Source organism: Triplophysa rosa, unplaced genomic scaffold (genome assembly GCF_024868665.1).
Source record: "Triplophysa rosa unplaced genomic scaffold, Trosa_1v2 scaffold11_ERROPOS9267472+, whole genome shotgun sequence".
Taxonomy (NCBI): Eukaryota; Metazoa; Chordata; class Actinopteri; order Cypriniformes; family Nemacheilidae; genus Triplophysa; species Triplophysa rosa.
Genome location: NW_026634101.1, coordinates 99,596 through 118,566, shown reverse-complemented (window position 1 = coordinate 118,566; position 18,971 = coordinate 99,596). Strand labels below are relative to the sequence as shown.

General features: G+C 38.1%; 2 protein-coding genes across 3 annotated transcripts in view; one reads left to right on the top strand and one right to left on the bottom strand.

Annotated features, from left to right (window-relative positions):
- Nucleotides 1-176: 176 nt before the first annotated feature.
- On the top strand, nt 177-11,274 carry LOC130549429 (uncharacterized). 2 transcript variants are annotated; one of them, XM_057326648.1, is made up of 14 exons: nt 177-292; nt 403-453; nt 631-1,259; nt 2,290-2,326; nt 2,446-4,394; nt 4,475-4,650; nt 4,724-4,826; nt 4,916-5,262; nt 5,354-5,468; nt 5,581-5,672; nt 5,817-5,931; nt 6,055-6,150; nt 6,383-6,550; nt 6,656-11,274. In XM_057326648.1, exons 8-14 carry the CDS (start codon nt 5,053-5,055, stop codon nt 7,069-7,071), a joined length of 1,212 nt encoding a protein of 403 aa, XP_057182631.1. In that variant the 5' UTR covers nt 177-292; nt 403-453; nt 631-1,259; nt 2,290-2,326; nt 2,446-4,394; nt 4,475-4,650; nt 4,724-4,826; nt 4,916-5,052; the 3' UTR covers nt 7,072-11,274. The 2 variants fall into 2 exon arrangements, with proteins under 2 accessions (XP_057182631.1, XP_057182630.1); XM_057326647.1 differs by having other exon boundaries at nt 6,049-6,150.
- The window catches only part of tmem19 (transmembrane protein 19), a 22,323-nt gene continuing 14,293 nt past the window's right edge, over nt 10,942-18,971 (bottom strand). The window contains exons 2-3 of the mRNA XM_057326650.1: nt 12,503-12,712; nt 10,942-11,433 (exon numbers count right to left, since the gene is read on the bottom strand). Coding sequence (XP_057182633.1) covers nt 11,270-11,433; nt 12,503-12,712 — 374 coding nt within the window. The 3' untranslated portion in view covers nt 10,942-11,269. The remainder of the gene's footprint in view (nt 11,434-12,502; nt 12,713-18,971) is intronic.

The following is an 18,971-nucleotide window of genomic DNA, read 5'->3' as shown; positions in this document are numbered from 1 at the left end:
TTATTTTTTACTTTTATTTATTTGTCAAATACTTTATAAAATACATCTACAGATGAATAGATATATAGTCTAATCATTGAGGAACGACAAGTAAACTACTTTAATGCCTACTTTTAAAACCCACGTTTACTGTGTGCAATTTAGAAAAAGGAAAAAAATCAAACCAAGAAGTCTAAGCCACATCCCACGACTGTGAAGTGGAGGCGAAGGGACAGAAATTGGAATTTGGTTAGGCCTCTGTGAGGAAAAACCGTAATAAAACCAAAACTGAAGAGACAAGCTCCTAAACATGGTGAGACAGTTTATGTTTTTACAAGAATTTAGAATTATTGTTTAAATTTACTGTTATTTTCAGTCATTTGTATTTTATCCCTACTTATTCACGCTTGATTTTGTTTAAAGCTCCCACCAATGTGCCCATCCAAGAGGAGTTTGTTTATGGAGCAGAAACTGGTAACTGTTTACTATAGTTAGATGGACTGGCAGGTGGTTAATAGACTTTAAGTACTATTCTGCCAGCTGCAACATATTGCATTTTTTATAAATGAGATCCTTGCACAATATCTCCATAAATAACTTACTGCATTGTGTACTGACCACAACACTGCTTTTGTTTCATCTTCAATACAGTCTCACTCATTGAAGAACTGGAGCGAATCCTTAATGAAGAATGTGTTCAGTCTGTAGATGTGTCTGTGGCCACAGCCTGGCAAAAGTAGCAATCCCTAAGCCATGAAAGATGGCACATTACAAGGGAGTCCATGCACTGTAAAAAATGATATGCTCAATAAGTTATGTTAACACATGTTTTTCCTTTGACTTAAGTCATTAAAATAATTTATCGAATTTCAACTTAATTTTCTAATTTGTAATAAATTTAACTATATATTTTATGTCAGTTTAACATAATTTAAATTCAAGTGACCTGGTTAAGTTGAATAGACGTAACATTTTAAGTTGAACTGTAACTGACAGGTTGATTGCATGGCTTATGCAGGGGTTTAATTTTGACAGTATTCAACATAGGAGTCTTTTAAACTTAAGAAACAATAAAATATAAAAATAAAAATACATAAAAATTCAAGCGGACCGTGTCCCTAATGCCACAAACAACGCACATCAAGCGGACTATAATTTACTGAACTAAATTGAACGGCGGAAGAATACTAAGGCGAACAACCATGGGCCTGACTGGAAGTGGATGCTGCTTGTGTCAGTCGGGTTGGCGGAAGAACACTTAACGTTACACAGTAGTTGAGGTAAGTGAATTTATAGCTTGTTAGGGAAATAATTGTTCATTTTTGGCAAAAGTAACTTGTTAATATAGAAATAAATTCCGTTTCAGCTATGTTCTTTGCATTATGTTTTACGAAGATGCGCTTAAGTAACGTGTTTTATAGTAGTGTCGACGGTGTGTTATGCTGCCTTCGCACTCGTGCAATCACATTCTTTTTAGTCACAGTAAAGTTGACAAACCAAGTTTCTCTGTCTGCTATACATTATTAAAGTGGTCATGTTGATATATTTTAAGTGTATTGTGTCGTTATAAGCCCGCACCCTGCTTTGTGAAGGGCAGTGGCTGAGGCGCAAAAAAAATCCGCCTCGCGCCCATTATAAGTGGTCTGTCAGTCATCTTGCCGATGAGTTGGTATTCATTACTGACTTAAAACTACTTGCATGTTAAATGTAATATCAGATAACTTGTAAGTTAATTGTATTCATTGTTTTATCGACCGTGCATCCCAAGCTAGGCTAACATTATTTACCCACCTAAGATATGATTGTGCTTACGAGCTAACGTTAATCGTTGCCGCGTAAGTTAACTACTGGTAACGTTAAATATGCTGATCTGTTAGCGAACATATGAAATAAACGTAATATGATTTCTGAGACCTCATTTTAAACGGTCTCTCTGTTAACTTTGTTAGTTTGTGAACGAATATACGCCTATGAAGTAATAACAGTTTTACGCTCTTTTCTTTGGAAAGCACTAACTTAACTTTAATTCTTGATTTTAATACTAAGCTTTGTATTGTTTATTTATTGTTAGCTAATGCTCTAACATTTTCAAAAGTGATGAAAAGTGGTCACGTGAGAGCGGTGCTTGCCAAAGAGGGAAACATAATTGGGGAGCTATGTAATTCACTTTATAATAATGAACTTTAGAAGCTAAATATGACCTTTTTTATAGGCCAGTAGTTGATGTTTTTGTGTGCTAGTCTCACTATTATTTTTACTGGTAAAGTACTAGTGAGTTACCCCAGAATAATAAATGTTCTTTTTTTACAGATTCACATTGTTGACTGCTAGCCTGTGATCATATGATGTAAGTTGCAATTTCAAACAATATTTTGTTTGCTTAAAAGAGAAACTGTGAGTTGCCATTTTGTGGATTGCACTTTTAGATCTGGGGTAACCCAGAATCATTAATTTTCTTTTTTACAGATTTACACTGCTAGCCTGTGATTATATGATTATATGAAGTGGACTTGTAAGTTTTGCAATTTTGTCACATACAATGAAAAAACAATTATTTCTCATTACAAAAACAGTCACGGACGTGGAAGGCGGGGTTTCGTCTGTATTTACTCCTCTTGTCTCATGTCTCATGTACAGCTGCTTTGTAACAATGAAAATTGTAAAAGCGCTATATAAATAAAGTTGAGTTGAGTTGAGTATCTATGCACCATGTGTGATGGAGATGTCCATCAACACCTTCCTATCCATGACAGGGAGTCTATGGTACATGGGTTTTTTAAGCCATTGTGTCCAACCACTGCAGTGAAGAGACATTCTGAGACATTTGAATTCTCCAAACAGGGTAAGCTTTTCATGTGTCCCATCAATCATGTCTGTACATTTCAAATGGTTGTCAATTAGTGTAAAATTATAATTGAATATATTAAAACCAGTGCTGTCAATCGATTAAAAAATTAATCGGATTAATCACACATTTTCTGTGATTAATCACGATTAATCGCACATAACAATAATATTTTAAAATATACTTTTACATTTGAATAATTTCACATTTAATCTTCAAATTGATGTAGAAACAACATATTTCTTTAACAGCGTCATTTTATGAATGAAAGAAAACATTTTGATATTAGTACTGTAACTGATGTCTCTATTAAATTGATTATTTTAACATTAATTATAGCCATTCAACAATATAATTGAGAGCTATCATGAAATATACAGAAATTGAAGGAAGTTCTCAAACACTTTACAGTCTTTAATGCTAAATTATAAATTAAATGCAGAAGAGTTCTCATTAAAGCTACAAAATCACATTGATTTCTTCTTTTATTTTGTTCTTTGATTAACATTAGTGACAGGAGTCACAGCAGCATGTTTAAAAACGTGGCCCCTTTAAGAGCTCAGTACCGTCACCGCACTCCCATTTTCACAACTCTTTGCATTCATTTAAGATTTTATTTTACACTTTGAAGTTTTGCTTAAGAAAATGCTAGACAAAACGGGCTTTCTGACATAATCTTGTATGGTTTTATCCATTCAAGCACGAAAGAGAACTTAACATGGATGCGCTTGTCTGACAGAGATTCACGGACGCAGCCTTCAGCCCATGACTGTTTACACCAGACTGGACCTCGCGTTGCGTTTTGCCGCGTCCCACAGTTTAGAAGCTGTCTATCTTCATTGAACGCGTCAAAGCAAGTGTTTAAAATCACGCTTAAGTGGTTTAGAAGCCTGTACACGAATAAGAGCGTGATTACATAATGTAACGCTAGACAAAGAATGTCAAAACAAACGGATGCTGCGTTAATTGCATTAAATATTTTTCACGCGTTAATTTGAAAAAATTAATCACATGCGTTAACGCGTTAACGTTGACAGCCCTAATTAAAACATATTTTATTTTACTTGTTTATAAATCCTTTACTTAGGGAATGTTATTGTTATTGTTTTGCTTTTGCTGTTTAGTCCGATATCTTCCACTACTTTTCCCAGAGAAAATCTGTGCCTGTTCAGAAAGTTTGTGCAGTGTATTCAATGGCAAGCCAATTATTCTAATCAATTTTAATGGTAATGTGTAGTTTTTCTCTTTATAAAAAACATAAAGGTTGCTAAAAGAAAACTCAATGATATTTTGATTAGTAATTTCAAAATGTGTTGTGATATATCACTTTTTAATAGGACGGTACAATCTCACCCTTCCATCACTGGAGTGCGGATGCTGTGGGAAAACATGGACAGTGGGACTCAGTGATCTGCTCAAGTCTGGGTACTGGCCAGCTTCCATACATTTTGAGACTGTGTATGTGGCTGGCCTTTTGAAGTCTTTTCTAGACTTAAAACTTCTTGCTCCTGGCCTTTCACGTCAAGCATTTGTTGGAATGCTTGACCGGAGAACAGAGTGCAATGGCAGGGTAAATCTTGTTATACAATGTATACTTAAAACAGGCTGTTTATTCCTTAAAGAGATTGATTTGTTTTGTTATCTCAACAGAAGGGAAAAATATGTGGAGACACATACCAGAAAGCCTTTCTGGAGTGGACATTTGCCCAGCATGAGGTTGAGAGGCTGTGTTTCCAGCCATTTAAATGTCCCGCTTGCAGTCCATCCATGCATGCCATCTCAGTGGATGGTAACAGGAAGTTATACAGGTTCAACAATGCACATGGGTATGTATTTTCTTTTCTTTTTTTGTAAAAGTTTTTGTACTTCTAAACTGTCTGTCCTTAATTTTTTATACAGAAAGAGAAACATGATAGAGAAGGGCTACTTTGATGGCACATTTATAATGAAAGACAATGATGTTTCCTCCTTTGTGGAATATGTTCATGAAAAGACCAAGCATGTAAATAACCCTTAACCATACTCCTATATTGAATATTCCATCTACTATTATTTAAATATAAATAATAATTTTCACGGAATGTGTTGTAGGCCACAGGTAAAGGGTTTGTGGCTCCTCTCAATGGACAGCAGCAAAGGAGTCTGCGAAAAAGTCAACATCAAAGATTGATGAGGAAGGCCTTGAGATTGCTGTGTGCCGACATGGAGGACTTCTAAAAGGCCTAAATATGTTCAGAGGGGAAATATTTGCTTATCCCCTGTTCCTTCAAAACACCCTCTCAAAAGAAAATGTGTCACTCTTCTGCTCGGATGTCGCCTGCAAGTACTGGCCATACTTAAAAAGAGTGGTGGGACACTGTCCAGAGCTTAGACATTTATTAAATATGCGGCCACTATTATCTGTTATGCATGCCAAAGCACATGAATGGAGCTGTGAGGTAAGAGTCTTTCATTACATATTTTTGTGATATGGACATACACTTTTTTATTTCCACAACCATTGGGTTTTTTTATTGGGTTTTTTTAAAGATAAAATGGTCTGGAAGAAACCAAGAGGGAGCTGGTCTTACAATTGGAGAAGAGGTGGAGCAAGTCAACTCCTTGTCGAGAGCTGCAATCTGCACTAAATATATGTCCAAAGCTGGTAAACATCTTAACTATATGTTAAAGGTAGTATTTAGCTAAGTATAAATTAATTTAATTAATCATGACTATCTTTTTTTATATGTTTACTTTGATCAACTATTTAATAATAGCCCGTTCAGACATGCTCACTGTTCTTGCTTCTGCATGGAACAAACGGAAATCTGAAAATCTGGCTAGATGTTTGTCCCAAAGATACGTTAAGGTAGTTTACTTTTGTATAATAAGAAAAAGGTTGACATTTACTAAGTACATTTAATGTAATTTGAGCAATTATGTCTGTTGCATAATTGCTAAACTATAAACTTTTATTATCTAATTAATTTATAGTGTTTTAACATGTATGTAGACAACCGAAAGGCTGAAAGTGGAAAGAGAGAGCTTTGCAAGTCTGCAGGCTGAGCTCAATGTCAGTGATGATGACATTCAGCAGTGGGTCAGTGATGTCCAGCAGTGGGCTGCAGGTAATACATTTTGAAGGGCATGTTTTATTTTTTATAAAAGAACATTTTTTCCATTATAAACGTTTTGCACAGAAGGCAGAATTTATCTAATTCACAGTGCTAATTTATTTGTTTGAGATGTAGTATCAAGTGGAAAGGATGACGCTGGACTGGAGGGCAGAATTCAAGGCCTTTATATCAGCATAAAGCTGAGAAAAAATAATCTGTACCATCAGACAGGTCAGAAAAATGTAAATAAATGATTTAATCCGCAAAACTAAGGAATGAACTTGAGTGCTGTTATAATAATTTATGTCGTTGATTTATTAGATAGTAACAAGAGATGGCACAAAATGAGGAAAATTTATGAAGACAAGTCAACACTGGCAGCTGCTATTAAGGACTACAATGAACAGTCAGTCCACCAACTTCTTTCTGTCGATGAACTGCTCTTCACCTTCATTAATTGCAGGTAATGGCAACCTCTCAACTAAGAAGATGGTTTTTGACCGGTTCATGTTGCTTTCCCAACTGAAGGAGGAGGAGCAGATCTTAGTGATGGAGGTCAAGCAACACTGGCAATCACTGAAAGAAGCTGAATGTTGCCTGAGGGATCTCTCTGTTGAAATAAAAAATAACAGTGAGTAGCAATTACAAAATGCAATAACCGATGCATTCCTGTAATTAAAACATCTAGGATTGATTTTATTTATCTCTTTAATGTATTCATTCCTTTTTTGTGTAGACTGTGACATTACACTATCAGAGGAGAGCTCCAGTGGACTGCTGTGCCTTCTTAAGAGAAAACTGGAAGACCTTAATGTTCTGCAAAATAATGCTAGGATGTTATACCAGCAATGTGTTCTGGGACAGGCATCAGAAAACAATCTATTCGATGACATTTCCGATGAAGAAAATGAGTGTTGCAGTGTGTACTGTACATTTATTACATTACATGTATATATAATATGTAATATAAAACATGTATATTTAAGTATACATTTTCACCGCATACAAGTTTTTTTCCATACTGTTAGCAAAATAAAATACTTGAAAAGTGAGTCTTGTCTTTTAATTTCTATTCAGGCAGGTGTTCCATGTGGTGTACTACTTTTTGATTACCTTGGTATTACATTTGACCTCACTTATTTGTCAAGTTGATTTAAATTGGACAATCTTATATATTATTGAAATAAAAATAAATACAGGGTTTTTTTGTACATACATTTTCATTAAATGTTACATTATATTTAAATATTACAAGGTTTCCTAGACGGGTTGATAAGATTAACGAAATGCTGAAAAGTAATAAAATGGAACAATAACTATTTTAAAATAAAAACACAAAAAAATACTTTTTTATTTGTTTATCTGCATGTCATGGAACCATTAATGAACACCAGATAATACAACTTAATTATTTTGGAAAATCTGGTGGTCAAATGCTGTACTTCACTGTTTTCAGTGAAAGATACATGACTAGTGGCTATAGTTTGTGAGTGCAATCCGATAGAGCACCTTTGGGATGTGGTGGAACAGGAAATTTGCATCATGGATGTGCAGCCGACTGAAGCAACTGCATGATGCTATCATGTCCATATGGACCAACATCTCTGAGGAATGTTTCCAACACATTGGAATGTTTGAATCTATGCCAATAACAATTAAGGCAGTTATGAAGGCAAAGGGGATCCAACCCAGTACTAGCAAGGTGTACCTAATAAATTGGCCTGTGAGTGTATATATTTCTTGGGTTAGCGTTACAGTGGTCCTAATAAGTAACCAAGAAAATGTAAATATTCACCCAAAACATGTTCTGTTTTATCAATGTTTATAAGTGAATTAAGTTTTAACCTAATAATTTAAAATAAGTATATGAGTAAGATGCTTTCAGATTGAATGCAATAAAGTAGTCAATCAATCCTTAGTTAATATTAGTACTAAATCAGGCTGTCAAGAGCAGTTGTGTTGATTTGAATTATTACTGATTCATATTATAGTAAGTGAATATTAAATTATAAAATACAATGACACTATTTTGTTGTTCCGTTTGAGCTGAAGAATGAGAAAGCATGAGTTGAGCATGACAGGCAGGGCCACACACTGGATAAGCATGTTGTGACTTCTCTTTTATGAAATACATTCTCTTCCATTGCTCAGGGATCTTGAATAATCTAGAAATGTTAATCAAATGTAATTTTGGCAGGATGGTCAGCTCTCCCTCTACAGTTTTCTTTGTAGATTTTTTTTTGGTAATGTTTTTCATGATACTGGGGGGAGAATGTTGTTTGTTTTTACCGTTTTGGCCTAAGCAAACAAATAAATCATTACAGTCACATTGGTTGTTTCCTTCACTCCTTAAATTTTATGATCATCCTACTACAATTATCTTTTGAAAACTCCAGTTGCCTTTAAACTCTGATACACTTATTATGTTGCCCACTATCTTTGATGCTGACATCACAAATCATATACCTTCACTCCATCTGCATTGCAAGGGGTGTAATGCAAAAAAAAGCGTATTTTCATCATTTCATCATTAATCATATTATCATGTTACCAAATTGACTCTAACAGTCCTCTGTTTTGTATTATTACAAGCATTGTTTGACCAATCAATATTTGATACTACTATGGAATTATTACATATCTTACAGTATGTTAATGCAGTATAGTGGTACTTCACTTTCTCTAGACTCTTCTCACTGGGCCCATTTGAAGCAATCATTGTTAATGTGCATGCTTATATGTGACAATACCTTGTACATCTAGCCTCCAGGGAGAATATGGTTGTTCATATCCATATACTTACTAAACATGAGGACTAAACATGAGCGTTTAAAATAGACCGCTACTGAAGAACTGTTTTTAAATGGTGTATTATTTCAGCGTGAGGCACTTTTTAAGAATGTTAACATACAATCTATTCATTTTTTTCCAATCCTAATGGAAATAAAATTAGGATACCACAGAACATATAGCAGTACAAGTTTTGGCTACTAATGTTGAATCTTTGGAGTATGTATATGAGCCAGGTGTTAAACTCCAAGAATTTTAATAGTGCAGTTATGATAAACACCCACACAACCTCCATCTCTTTGCTAAGTGCTAACTTCTAACAATGAGCTGCTACCCCCGAGTCTACTTTGAGGTTGTAGTACAGCCAGGGGCGGTTCTAAATCTGGAATCGTTTCTGGAATTTTTTTACCACAACCGAGCAATTTCGGGTGCAATGCACAGTTTGTCCTGCAAGTGGCAGTAATGATGCTTGTGTGCCAAAAGGAAGATTACGCAAGCAAGACGCAAACAATGTCGAGCCTGTTCGCCTTCAGCAAGATTACGTCTACATCATACAGGTAATGGAAATATTTTGTAAAAATATAACGAAAATGCATATCATTACACATCATATTAAAATACTGACCTATATTTTCCGGTGTTGCGCATGTTAAATCTACATATAAAGCAGTCGTGACTCGTGCCTATACAAAGAATCAGCTGCTGCCAGAGAACGCGTAACGCACTAAAGAAATTTTATTTGTTAATGAAATGAGATCAAATGCAACTTACATTTATTAGGGTGAATGTTTGAAAAAAACACGTTTGCCTTATAATTAAAATAAATGGTCTGTCATTCCCAAGGAATTAGCAGAGTTCAAGTAATCAATACAGTTTATTCTATACTGTCCTGTATATTACTTGTGGTGTATTTGAGAGTCAAGCTTTAGTTTTTCATTTATGTATGTACATTTAAAATGCAGAAAAGTGCCTAAATGTTATTATTGTTGTCATTGTTATTTTGACTATATACAATGTGTTGTGAAATAAATGACCATGGAACATTAATTTGAGCTGAACTTGTTTTATTAGCTTATTAGTTTACTTAGAGAAAACAGTAATACATGACACTGAAAAATTACAGAAAATTAATCATGACACATGTTAGTGTGCCCCCTAAAAGCATAAGTGGCCCCTGCCTGGCCGCCCCCAGTAGTCTAGGACCGCCACTGAGTATAGCCCTGTAGTACAGCCCATAGTGTTGGCATCCGTGTGGTACGCAATGAAGATGAAACGCTGATTTCAAAAGCAGTAGTTACATATACAGTTTTTTGAATAACATAATATAACATATTTTTTGGCCAAAGTTACCAGAATAAGTTATTACCTTGCTTCGAACACGTAGGGTTGACTACTTACGATACATAAATCTTTGTACTGATATACGAAGAACATATGGTAACACGGACTACTTTACCTGATCGGTGGACATAGTTTGAACGACGTATCTGGGTCTGTCGGCTTAGTAAACAAACTCACGTGTATTGAGCTGCCAGCGGGAAATCTTTGTGACAGTTTTTACGACACTGCATACAGACAATTCATTCTGCTTATCAACCACGTGGGGCAACAGTGAGCAAAAGTTGCTTGTTGCCGCTTTAAAAGCACACAATGCAAATAACAATCTAATCAAATGGTGTTGGCTCAATTTTTTTAAGTGTTTAAGTAATTTTTTAAGTTGATCCAACTGTTCATTTTTTACAGCGTGAGGGACCAGTGTTTTGCTCCTCCAGTTGGTCCTCAAGTGCTGTTTTGCTCCTCTCAATAACTATCGAGTTGTTTTGGCTTAACAAATTGCTCAGCAATGTAAAGAGGACCTGTCATATCGCTGATATATTACTTCTTTTTGATCTAAAACACCCATATTTTCCAACCAAAAATCCTCCTTTTTCCATAGTTTTATACGACCCAATGTCCCAATAGCTCACCGGCGCCATCTTGTGCAACTAGCAAGTTTGGTTCTCAAGGGCTGTTTGAGATATGTGCGATTATTTAATTTCTGTACCTGATAACTACTATTAGACCAACCTGAAAGCACTGATTATTTTTATGTTTGCTTCATTACATTTATTTGCACATACTTGTTCTTATTTTATTTGTTGCCAACAACATTTGAAAGCCTAATAGTTTTTATAGTATCATAACCTATTTTTTTAAGAAAACATAGGTAAAAACAACAAACAAACAAACAACTAGACAAAATTATTTATTTACTTCATAATTATGTATTTATTGTGGTAGAGGCAAGTGAAAATATTGGCAGGGCAAGGAAACATTTGAACCAATTGCTTGTTCGGGTCAGTAGAAAAAATCCTTAGCGTTGAGCCCTGATTATGCACTTATACAATTTGCCATCTAGTGCTTGTATTGGAGAAAGGTAGTTCATTCCACATTTTTTACATCATCTTGGGCGCATAGAGACACATATTATGATTTACTTGGAGATTTTGTCTAAAAATAAAGAAATTTGTTTGTTTTAGCATAATTTGGAAATAAATCTTAAACAATAAAATCTCACAATTCATTGCCAAGGCCAGAATACCCAAGCAAACCCAGGTAAGAACAGAGCTATGAGGATGGAAGAGAAAAGATTCACTCCATTGTTATCCAGAATGGGTTTCCCACTTATTCTTTTGACATTAGGTGACTCATGACTCACAACTTTCCTGATGGTTTCGTCGTATCCTTGATGGGGAGTTAAAAAAAGAAAGATTTAAAATGATTAAATATTGCAAGAAGAAATATACAGTTTCATTAATTAAAGTCCAGAATTTCATGACTTGCACTAAAAGTAGGGATGTAACGATTCACTCAGCTCACGATGCGATGCGAGTCACGATTCTGATCTCACGATGCGATTTATTCACGATTTACTCACGATTTATTTTCACAAAATGAGTTGAAACTAATTAGAAATGAACAACTTCCCTTGCATTATTTCTTAAATGCTTCACGTTTCTTTGTATAATAAAATAATGTTTTATTTCAAATAACAAAACTAAACTGCAATTTTATAACAAATTAATAATAGAAAAAGTCTCTTTAATATAAACAAACTAATACTGTCTGAGCTTTTCTTGGATTTTTTTGCATTTAAGAAATATCAGCATGTCCACGTTTAGCTTTGCAGTGAAAATAGCGGCCCCTGCTGTTCAAAAAATGTATTGCGATTCAGTTCACACCTCAACCGATTTGAATCGTCACTCATTATAACCGATTTTCAACCGGCTCACGGTGAATCGTTACATCCCTAACTAAAAGTCATCTTTGATTTTAAGGATCAATACAAAATCAACATTAAAAACTTGATTTTCACCACAGGGGGACTTTAGGAAATTAAGAAACTGCTAAACTGTACAATTAACTGATATCCTGTGTACTAGTCTCCTACCCACATGATAAAAACATAATATCCATCCAATCATATTTGCATTCACTTAAGACATAACCAACTGTTTTTACATGAATATCCTATCAACACAAGTTAATTTGACTTCGTACACATAGAGCATATTTTGAAAAACGTTGGTAACCGAACAATGGCAGTCCCCATTCACTTTTATTTTATGGAAACAAAACCAATGCAAGTGACTGGGTACAGCTGTTGTTCAGTCCTTTTTGTTTTCTGCAGAAGAAAGTAAGTCATACAGGTTTGAAATGGCAAGAGGGTAAGTTAATGATAACAAGTTTTTTCATTTTTGGGTGAACAATCACTTTAATACAGATGTGTAACAACATTAGTAAGACACCTTACCTGAAAATTGCATGGTGGCACCCAGGAATGAGTCCAGCAGTGATCCAAGCAGACCTGCTATGGCTCCATAGAAGATAATCGGCCACTGCGGAACTGCCAAATGCAACTCTTTAACCAACAGCAACTGGGTGAAGAAATATGCTCCACCCACTGCGGCTCCACCCAATAAACTAGCCACTAGACCAACAGCTGTCACTCCTCCATTGGTACCTATGATTTATTTTAAATGAAAATGGCATATTATATATTAATCATGTATTAATATAATATTTCAATAATAATGATTTATTAAATGTGCTTAACTGACAATTACATTATTGTTGCCCATAGTAGGGATGGGCACGATTACCCGAGCACTCGGACAAGACAGCGACGATCTGTCATGAAAACGATGATCGTTTGGGCCTAAAAATATACATTTTTTAATAAAATTATTTTCTTTCTTTCTAATTGGTTATGCTGGTATTTTGGCCGGTACCCTGAGATTTGATTGGTGGCATTGCGAGTCAAGACCAGAGCACAGAGGGGGCTTTGAAAGTGCAGAGCAATATCTGGCTTCAATTTGATAAACTTGACGAAAATATAGTCAAGTGCAAGATGCGCAGTGTCAAGCTGGCATACGAATCTCCAACGAGTTTGATTCATTATCATCCTACACTCCGTCTACACACGAGAGCGGCGTGATGCAACACAGCAAAAGAAAATAGAAACCAAGAACAACACGTTAGTTGCGTCTCAGCGTGCCACATTCAGTGGAGACAGAATTTCTGTTTATAATGAGTTCTAGTCTTTTTTCATCTGCTCTGCGATAGGGATGCAACGATTACAGATTTCTTTTGGTACGATTATAGTCGGTAATTACGGTTTCACCATTGTTATGAATTTATTGATTTCTACAAGCTCCTGATGTTAAAGTTAGCATTTTCCACCTTGCAAATTTAGCGTACTATGATTTCCGTGATGTGGAAAACGCGGACGGAATCGCGGAATCCAGAGATAAAAACGGAATTTGCTGTATAACACAAAATGGCACGGAATCTGGCAAATGTATTCTTCTTAACCAAAAAGCTACAGCTAACAAAATGCAAATTGTGCAATAAATAACATTAGAATTAATCAGATGCGGTTTACATAATCTGCTTGTTTTGCGTGTCTGTATTAAAAGTGGTTCGGTTGCGTGTACTGCACGCGTAATGCTCGTGTGGCGTTTTCAACTGCATTGAAGCTACTGTCAAACACTCTTTGTGGCGACCCGTCAAAATAAAAGTCAGATTAACTTGAATAAGTTATGACACACCCACATTTTACCACACCACCTCCCTTGAATTTTTTTTATAATTCGACCAGTGAGAATAATATTAACTTTAGTAAATTAAAGTTAATGTGCTAGGAAAATCTTAAAAAAATAACACTTATTACTTATATTAATAACTTATATTGTCGTGATTCTGGCTCGTCGTGTCATGTCTTTCTTGATCTTGTGGTAGAATCACGGCAGGATCCCTTGTTTTGTGTGGAGAGAGCCATTTTGACCCTGTCGGCCTTCGATACTCTCTCCGGTCTTTGTCTGTGTTCCCGCCCTTTTGTATCTCTCGTTATTGGTTGTTTATTAGTTCATGCCCCACACCTGTTCCCCTTTGATTTGTCCCTCTATTTAATGCCCCTGTGTTCTCTGTCTGGTGTCGGATCATTGTTCTGTTATGTTGCACTGTGTCGTGTGGGTGAGTTCTTGTCTTGTCTAGTTAGTTAGTTAGTTAGTTAGTTAGTCTAGTTTGTAGTGTTCCTATTCGTTGTGTTATTAGTTTAGTCTTGTCAGTTTAGTTAATCTTGTTCTTGTTTTGTTATGTTTACCCCCACGTGGGTCTTTGTTTTGAGTTTTGTTAATTATTTATTAAAAGTCTTGTTAACCCCTTACGTCCCTGTCTGCACTTGGGTCCTTTGTCTCTCACCTCACCCGGGTTCATGACATATATTACTAAGTTAAATAATTATATTACTTTTATTATATTACAATATTAAAAATAGTACTTACATTTAGACCTGAAAACAAAAAATAATAAACATTTTTGATGATTTGTAAAATTATTTATTAACGTGCTTCGGTACATTACCCTATTTTTACAGATTTTTCCCACTGTATTGTTTAAAGCAGCGTTTCCCAACTGCTGTGCCGCGGCACACTAGTGTGCCGTGACAAGTTGTCCGGTGTGCCGTGGAAAATGGCCAATTTTGAATAATAATAAATAAAATATAGATGTACAGCAATGTTTTACAATTAAAAGTAAACCAACTGTGACCTCATCGCGTATTTGACCACGTATACGTGATCTCATCCAGGAGACTGTACGTATACGTGACCTCGTAGCCCGCGATTTTCCCATGTGCGAATTCCACACATAATTACGACCACGCTACTAAAACCAACGGGAAACATGGATAAATTCTTGAAAAGAAAATCTAACGACCCTGAATCGGAACCTGGGCCCTCTAGCAGTGGAGACACAGGAAAGAAAGCAAAAACGGTGAGCTCAAGACAATACAGCGACAGTTATCTGTCATATGGATTCACTTTCACCGGGGATCGCTCGGCAGCACTACCCTTATGCTTAGTCTGTGGAGAAAAACTATCTAACCATGCAATGGTTCCTAGCAAGCTTAAACGTCATTTACAAACAAAACATCCATCACTTATTAAAAAAGACATAAACTATTTTGTGCGTTTGAGAGATCAAACGGAGAAACAGGCTTCTTTGATGAGAAAGAGTACCACAGTGTCTGAAAAAGCTCTCGAAGCTAGCTACCTGGTTGCTGGTTTAGTGGCAAAATCGAAAAAGCCACATACGGTGGGGAGTCATTAATTATGCCTGCATGCAAAGCAATTGTGAAAACAATGTTGGGTCCAAATGCTGCCAAAGAAATTGCAAAAGTGCCCGTTTCAAACAATTCAATCGCCAGACGCATTGACGATATGTCCGCTGACATTGAGAGTGTTGTACTGGAAAAAATAAAAACTAGCGTCAAATTTGCACTCCAAATTGATGAATCAACAGACATAAGTGGGAATGCTCAGCTATTAGCAAACGTGCGCTTTGTGGATGGTGAAATCATCAGAGAGAATTTTTATTTTTGCAAAGAGTTGCCATCAAAAACAACAGGAGAGGAAATATTTCGGGTGACATCCGATTACATTGAACAAGGAGGACTAAAATGGGAAAACTGCGTGAGTGTGTGTACCGACGGAGCAGCATCCATGACTGGGAATACCAAGGGATTCGTCAGTAGAGTCAAAGAAAAAAATCCGAACGTCACGGTCACGCACTGTTTTTTGCATCGCGAGGCACTTGTTGCCAAGACGTTACCAAAGGAGCTGTCGAATGTGTTGGATGGTCAGTGCGTATTGTCAACTTTATAAAAACAAGGCCTTTGAAAAGCCGACTATTTGCTATCTTATGTGAGGAGATGGGGGCAGACCATAAGACTTTATTGCTTCATACGGAGGTCCGATGGCTGTCCCGTGGTAAACTTTTGTCGCGTGTGTACGAACTGAGGGAAGAACTGAAAACCTTCTTAACAGCGGAAAAATCGGAGTACGCATTGCTGTTGGCAGATGAGGAATGGTGTGCACGGTTGGCATACATGGCGGACATTTTTGCACACCTAATGAACTGAACACGCGAATGCAAGGGAGAAATGAAAATGTACTAACTAGCACAGACAAACTGCATGGATTCAGATCAAAGCTTGCCCTCTGGCGACAACATGTGGAAAAAGGCTCTCTTGAGATGTTTCCCCTTGCCCAAACTGGACATTCAGACAACTTTGCGGCATTGTGTGAGGTAATTTGTAAGCATCTATCAACTCTCGAAGAAAAATTCTCTTTTTATTTCCCCTTAACATCACCTGAAGCCTTTGACTGGGTTCGAGACCCATTTAGCTCATCTGCAATGGATAACGCAAATGGACTGTCGCTGCAGCAACAAGAGCAGCTCACTGAAATGAGACAGGACCGTGGTTTGAAAATTACATTCAGTGACCTACCTTTGGACAGTTTCTGGTTGACTGCTGCCAAAGAGTACCCAGTCATTGCAGACAGTGCAATCTCAGTGTTGTTATCTTTTTCCACAACCTACTTATGTGAGCTCAGCTTTTCCAGTTTGACTTATATAAAGAACAAAAATAGAGAAAGATTGAGTAGCAGTTGACCAAGAGCTCCGTTGTCGTTGTCATCAATTCCAGCGAGGATATCATCTTTGTGTTCATCAAAACAAGCTCAAGTTTCACATTGACATCATATGTGAGTACTACGTTTATTATAATATGCTGTCTTAACAAGCAATTTAAAGCAATGCAGTTTTGTGCCATTTTGTTATATTTTAGTGGTTAATGTGATGCTGGTGTGCCGTGAAATTTTTTGCAAATTAAAACTGTGCCGCGGCAGAAAAAAGGTTGGGAAACACTGGTTTAAAGCACTGTAGGTTTTTTAATATAGTTTATATGTGAATACTATTGTTTACTGAAGTATTTTTATGTGGGCAAATATATTACTTACTATTGTACAGTAAAGAAAACGGAATCTGAGAAAAAATAAAATGGATTTCAAAGGACCCTACATATTAACCTACAAAGCCTAACATTTTACTGAAAACAGATGGGAGGAAGCAACAGGATGCAATGCTAAATGTTTCTGACTAAAGGTCTTGAGACCATGCAGCGTCTAACAGTGGTGCTCCATTACAACTGCTCAAAAACGTACTCGGTTACTAACATAACCTCGGTTCCCTTTCTGTCTGTCTCTTGACGTTTTGTCGAGCCGACAGATGGGGGTTCGCTCTTGAGAACCTATCAACTTCTGACTAGTTTAGAAAAGGCCAATGAAATTGGCGAATGAAATTTGCATACCGGACTCCGCCCCCAGATACGGCGAGACGGCGTGCTGCATTCATTCACCTTTTGTTCTTCGGAGGCTTCACACTGATCGACTTCGAGACTTCAAAATCTACGCTGAATTACTGCTGGAATCTTACGACGTGGTGCAGCGGACGGTCCCTTCCTGCAGCGACTTCCCCTGGGCGTCTCGGCAGTGCCAGGAGTGTTCGAGTGTTTTTTTCTAAAAGAGCAAATTTCTCCAGCGCGGCATGTCCCGCTGTTCTCATGGGTGCAACACACTCATCGAGGTGGGGGACGGACACGGTGTCTGCTTCCAGTACGCTGGGGCAGACGTTGTGGTTACGTCCTGCCCGCACTGCGGGCGGTTGACGATTCAGACGTTGCGTTACAGGTGGCTGTGTTCCCACGGGACTCAGCCACCACCTTATTTGCTCCCCGTTCCTACGGGGACTACGGCCCTGCCGCCCGCTACGGCAAGCAGCGAGGGTGATATGAGGATTACTGTGAGCGTTAATCCGCCAGCCACTGGTTCACGGACCGTTCGCACCTCGTCTAGCTCGTCTGACAGCCAGTCGTCGAGATAGTTAGTACCCGCACACCTCTCTCCCCGAGGGGAGTGAGGGCGGCTCCCCCGGTCTTCGTGAAGACTCGTGGGGACAGGGACAGATCGAAAGGGAGGACTCTGTACTGATATGCCCGCCCTCGAAAGCGAGACATGAAAGTAAGCATCCTTCAGGTCGATTGCCATGAACCAATCTTGGCATCTGATAGACGCCAGGATGTGCTTCTGCGTAAGCATCCTGAACGGCAGCTTGAGTAGGTGCCTGTTCAGGGTACGCAGATCTAGCAACCCCCCTTTTTGGGGACGATGAAGTACGGGCTGCAAAACCCGTTGAACATCCCGGCTAGAGGGACGAGCACAATTGCTTGCCAGAGGGGTGGTGATCCTGGCCCGAAGCACAGGAGCATCCTAACCTCTGACTGAGGTTGAAAGGATGTCCTGAACTTGAGCGGGCATCTGGTAAGTTGTATCGCGTAGCTGAGACGGATCGTATCCCGTAGCCACCGTGATGGTTTGGGGGCTCTAGTCAGGCTCCCAGGAACCGAGATGGGGGCTAGGGGTATGATCTGCTTCATCGACCTCCCAGGGGGTGGTTCGATGGCGAGCATTGTGGACCCCTTGCCATGGGGAGGCCCCCGGGGAGGAGATCGGCTCTGCTGCTTACCTGTCTGGCGATTATGTAGCACAACGCACTGTCGTTTGAGAGTGCTGAGGGCTACTGATTATCCTCGACATTGGGTCTCGCTGTGACGCAACGTCGAGTTGCCGAGCACCGTCGTGTAGAAGCTGTGATAAACACCCAGCGAGAGAAGAAACTCTTAAGAGAGTGGGCTGTTGGGACGGGGCAGGAACCATCCCGGATCGACCACCCAGCGATGGAATGGCTGGTGTCGGGCCCGATGGCATTCTCGATCTCCTTGGGGTCTTCCCATGAGGGCCGCGGCTGCTGACGGGGCGATGGTCCCCTCTTCGATGTCCCTTCCCGGGGGGCCGCCTGAGTGGGGGGAACCAGAGCTGGAG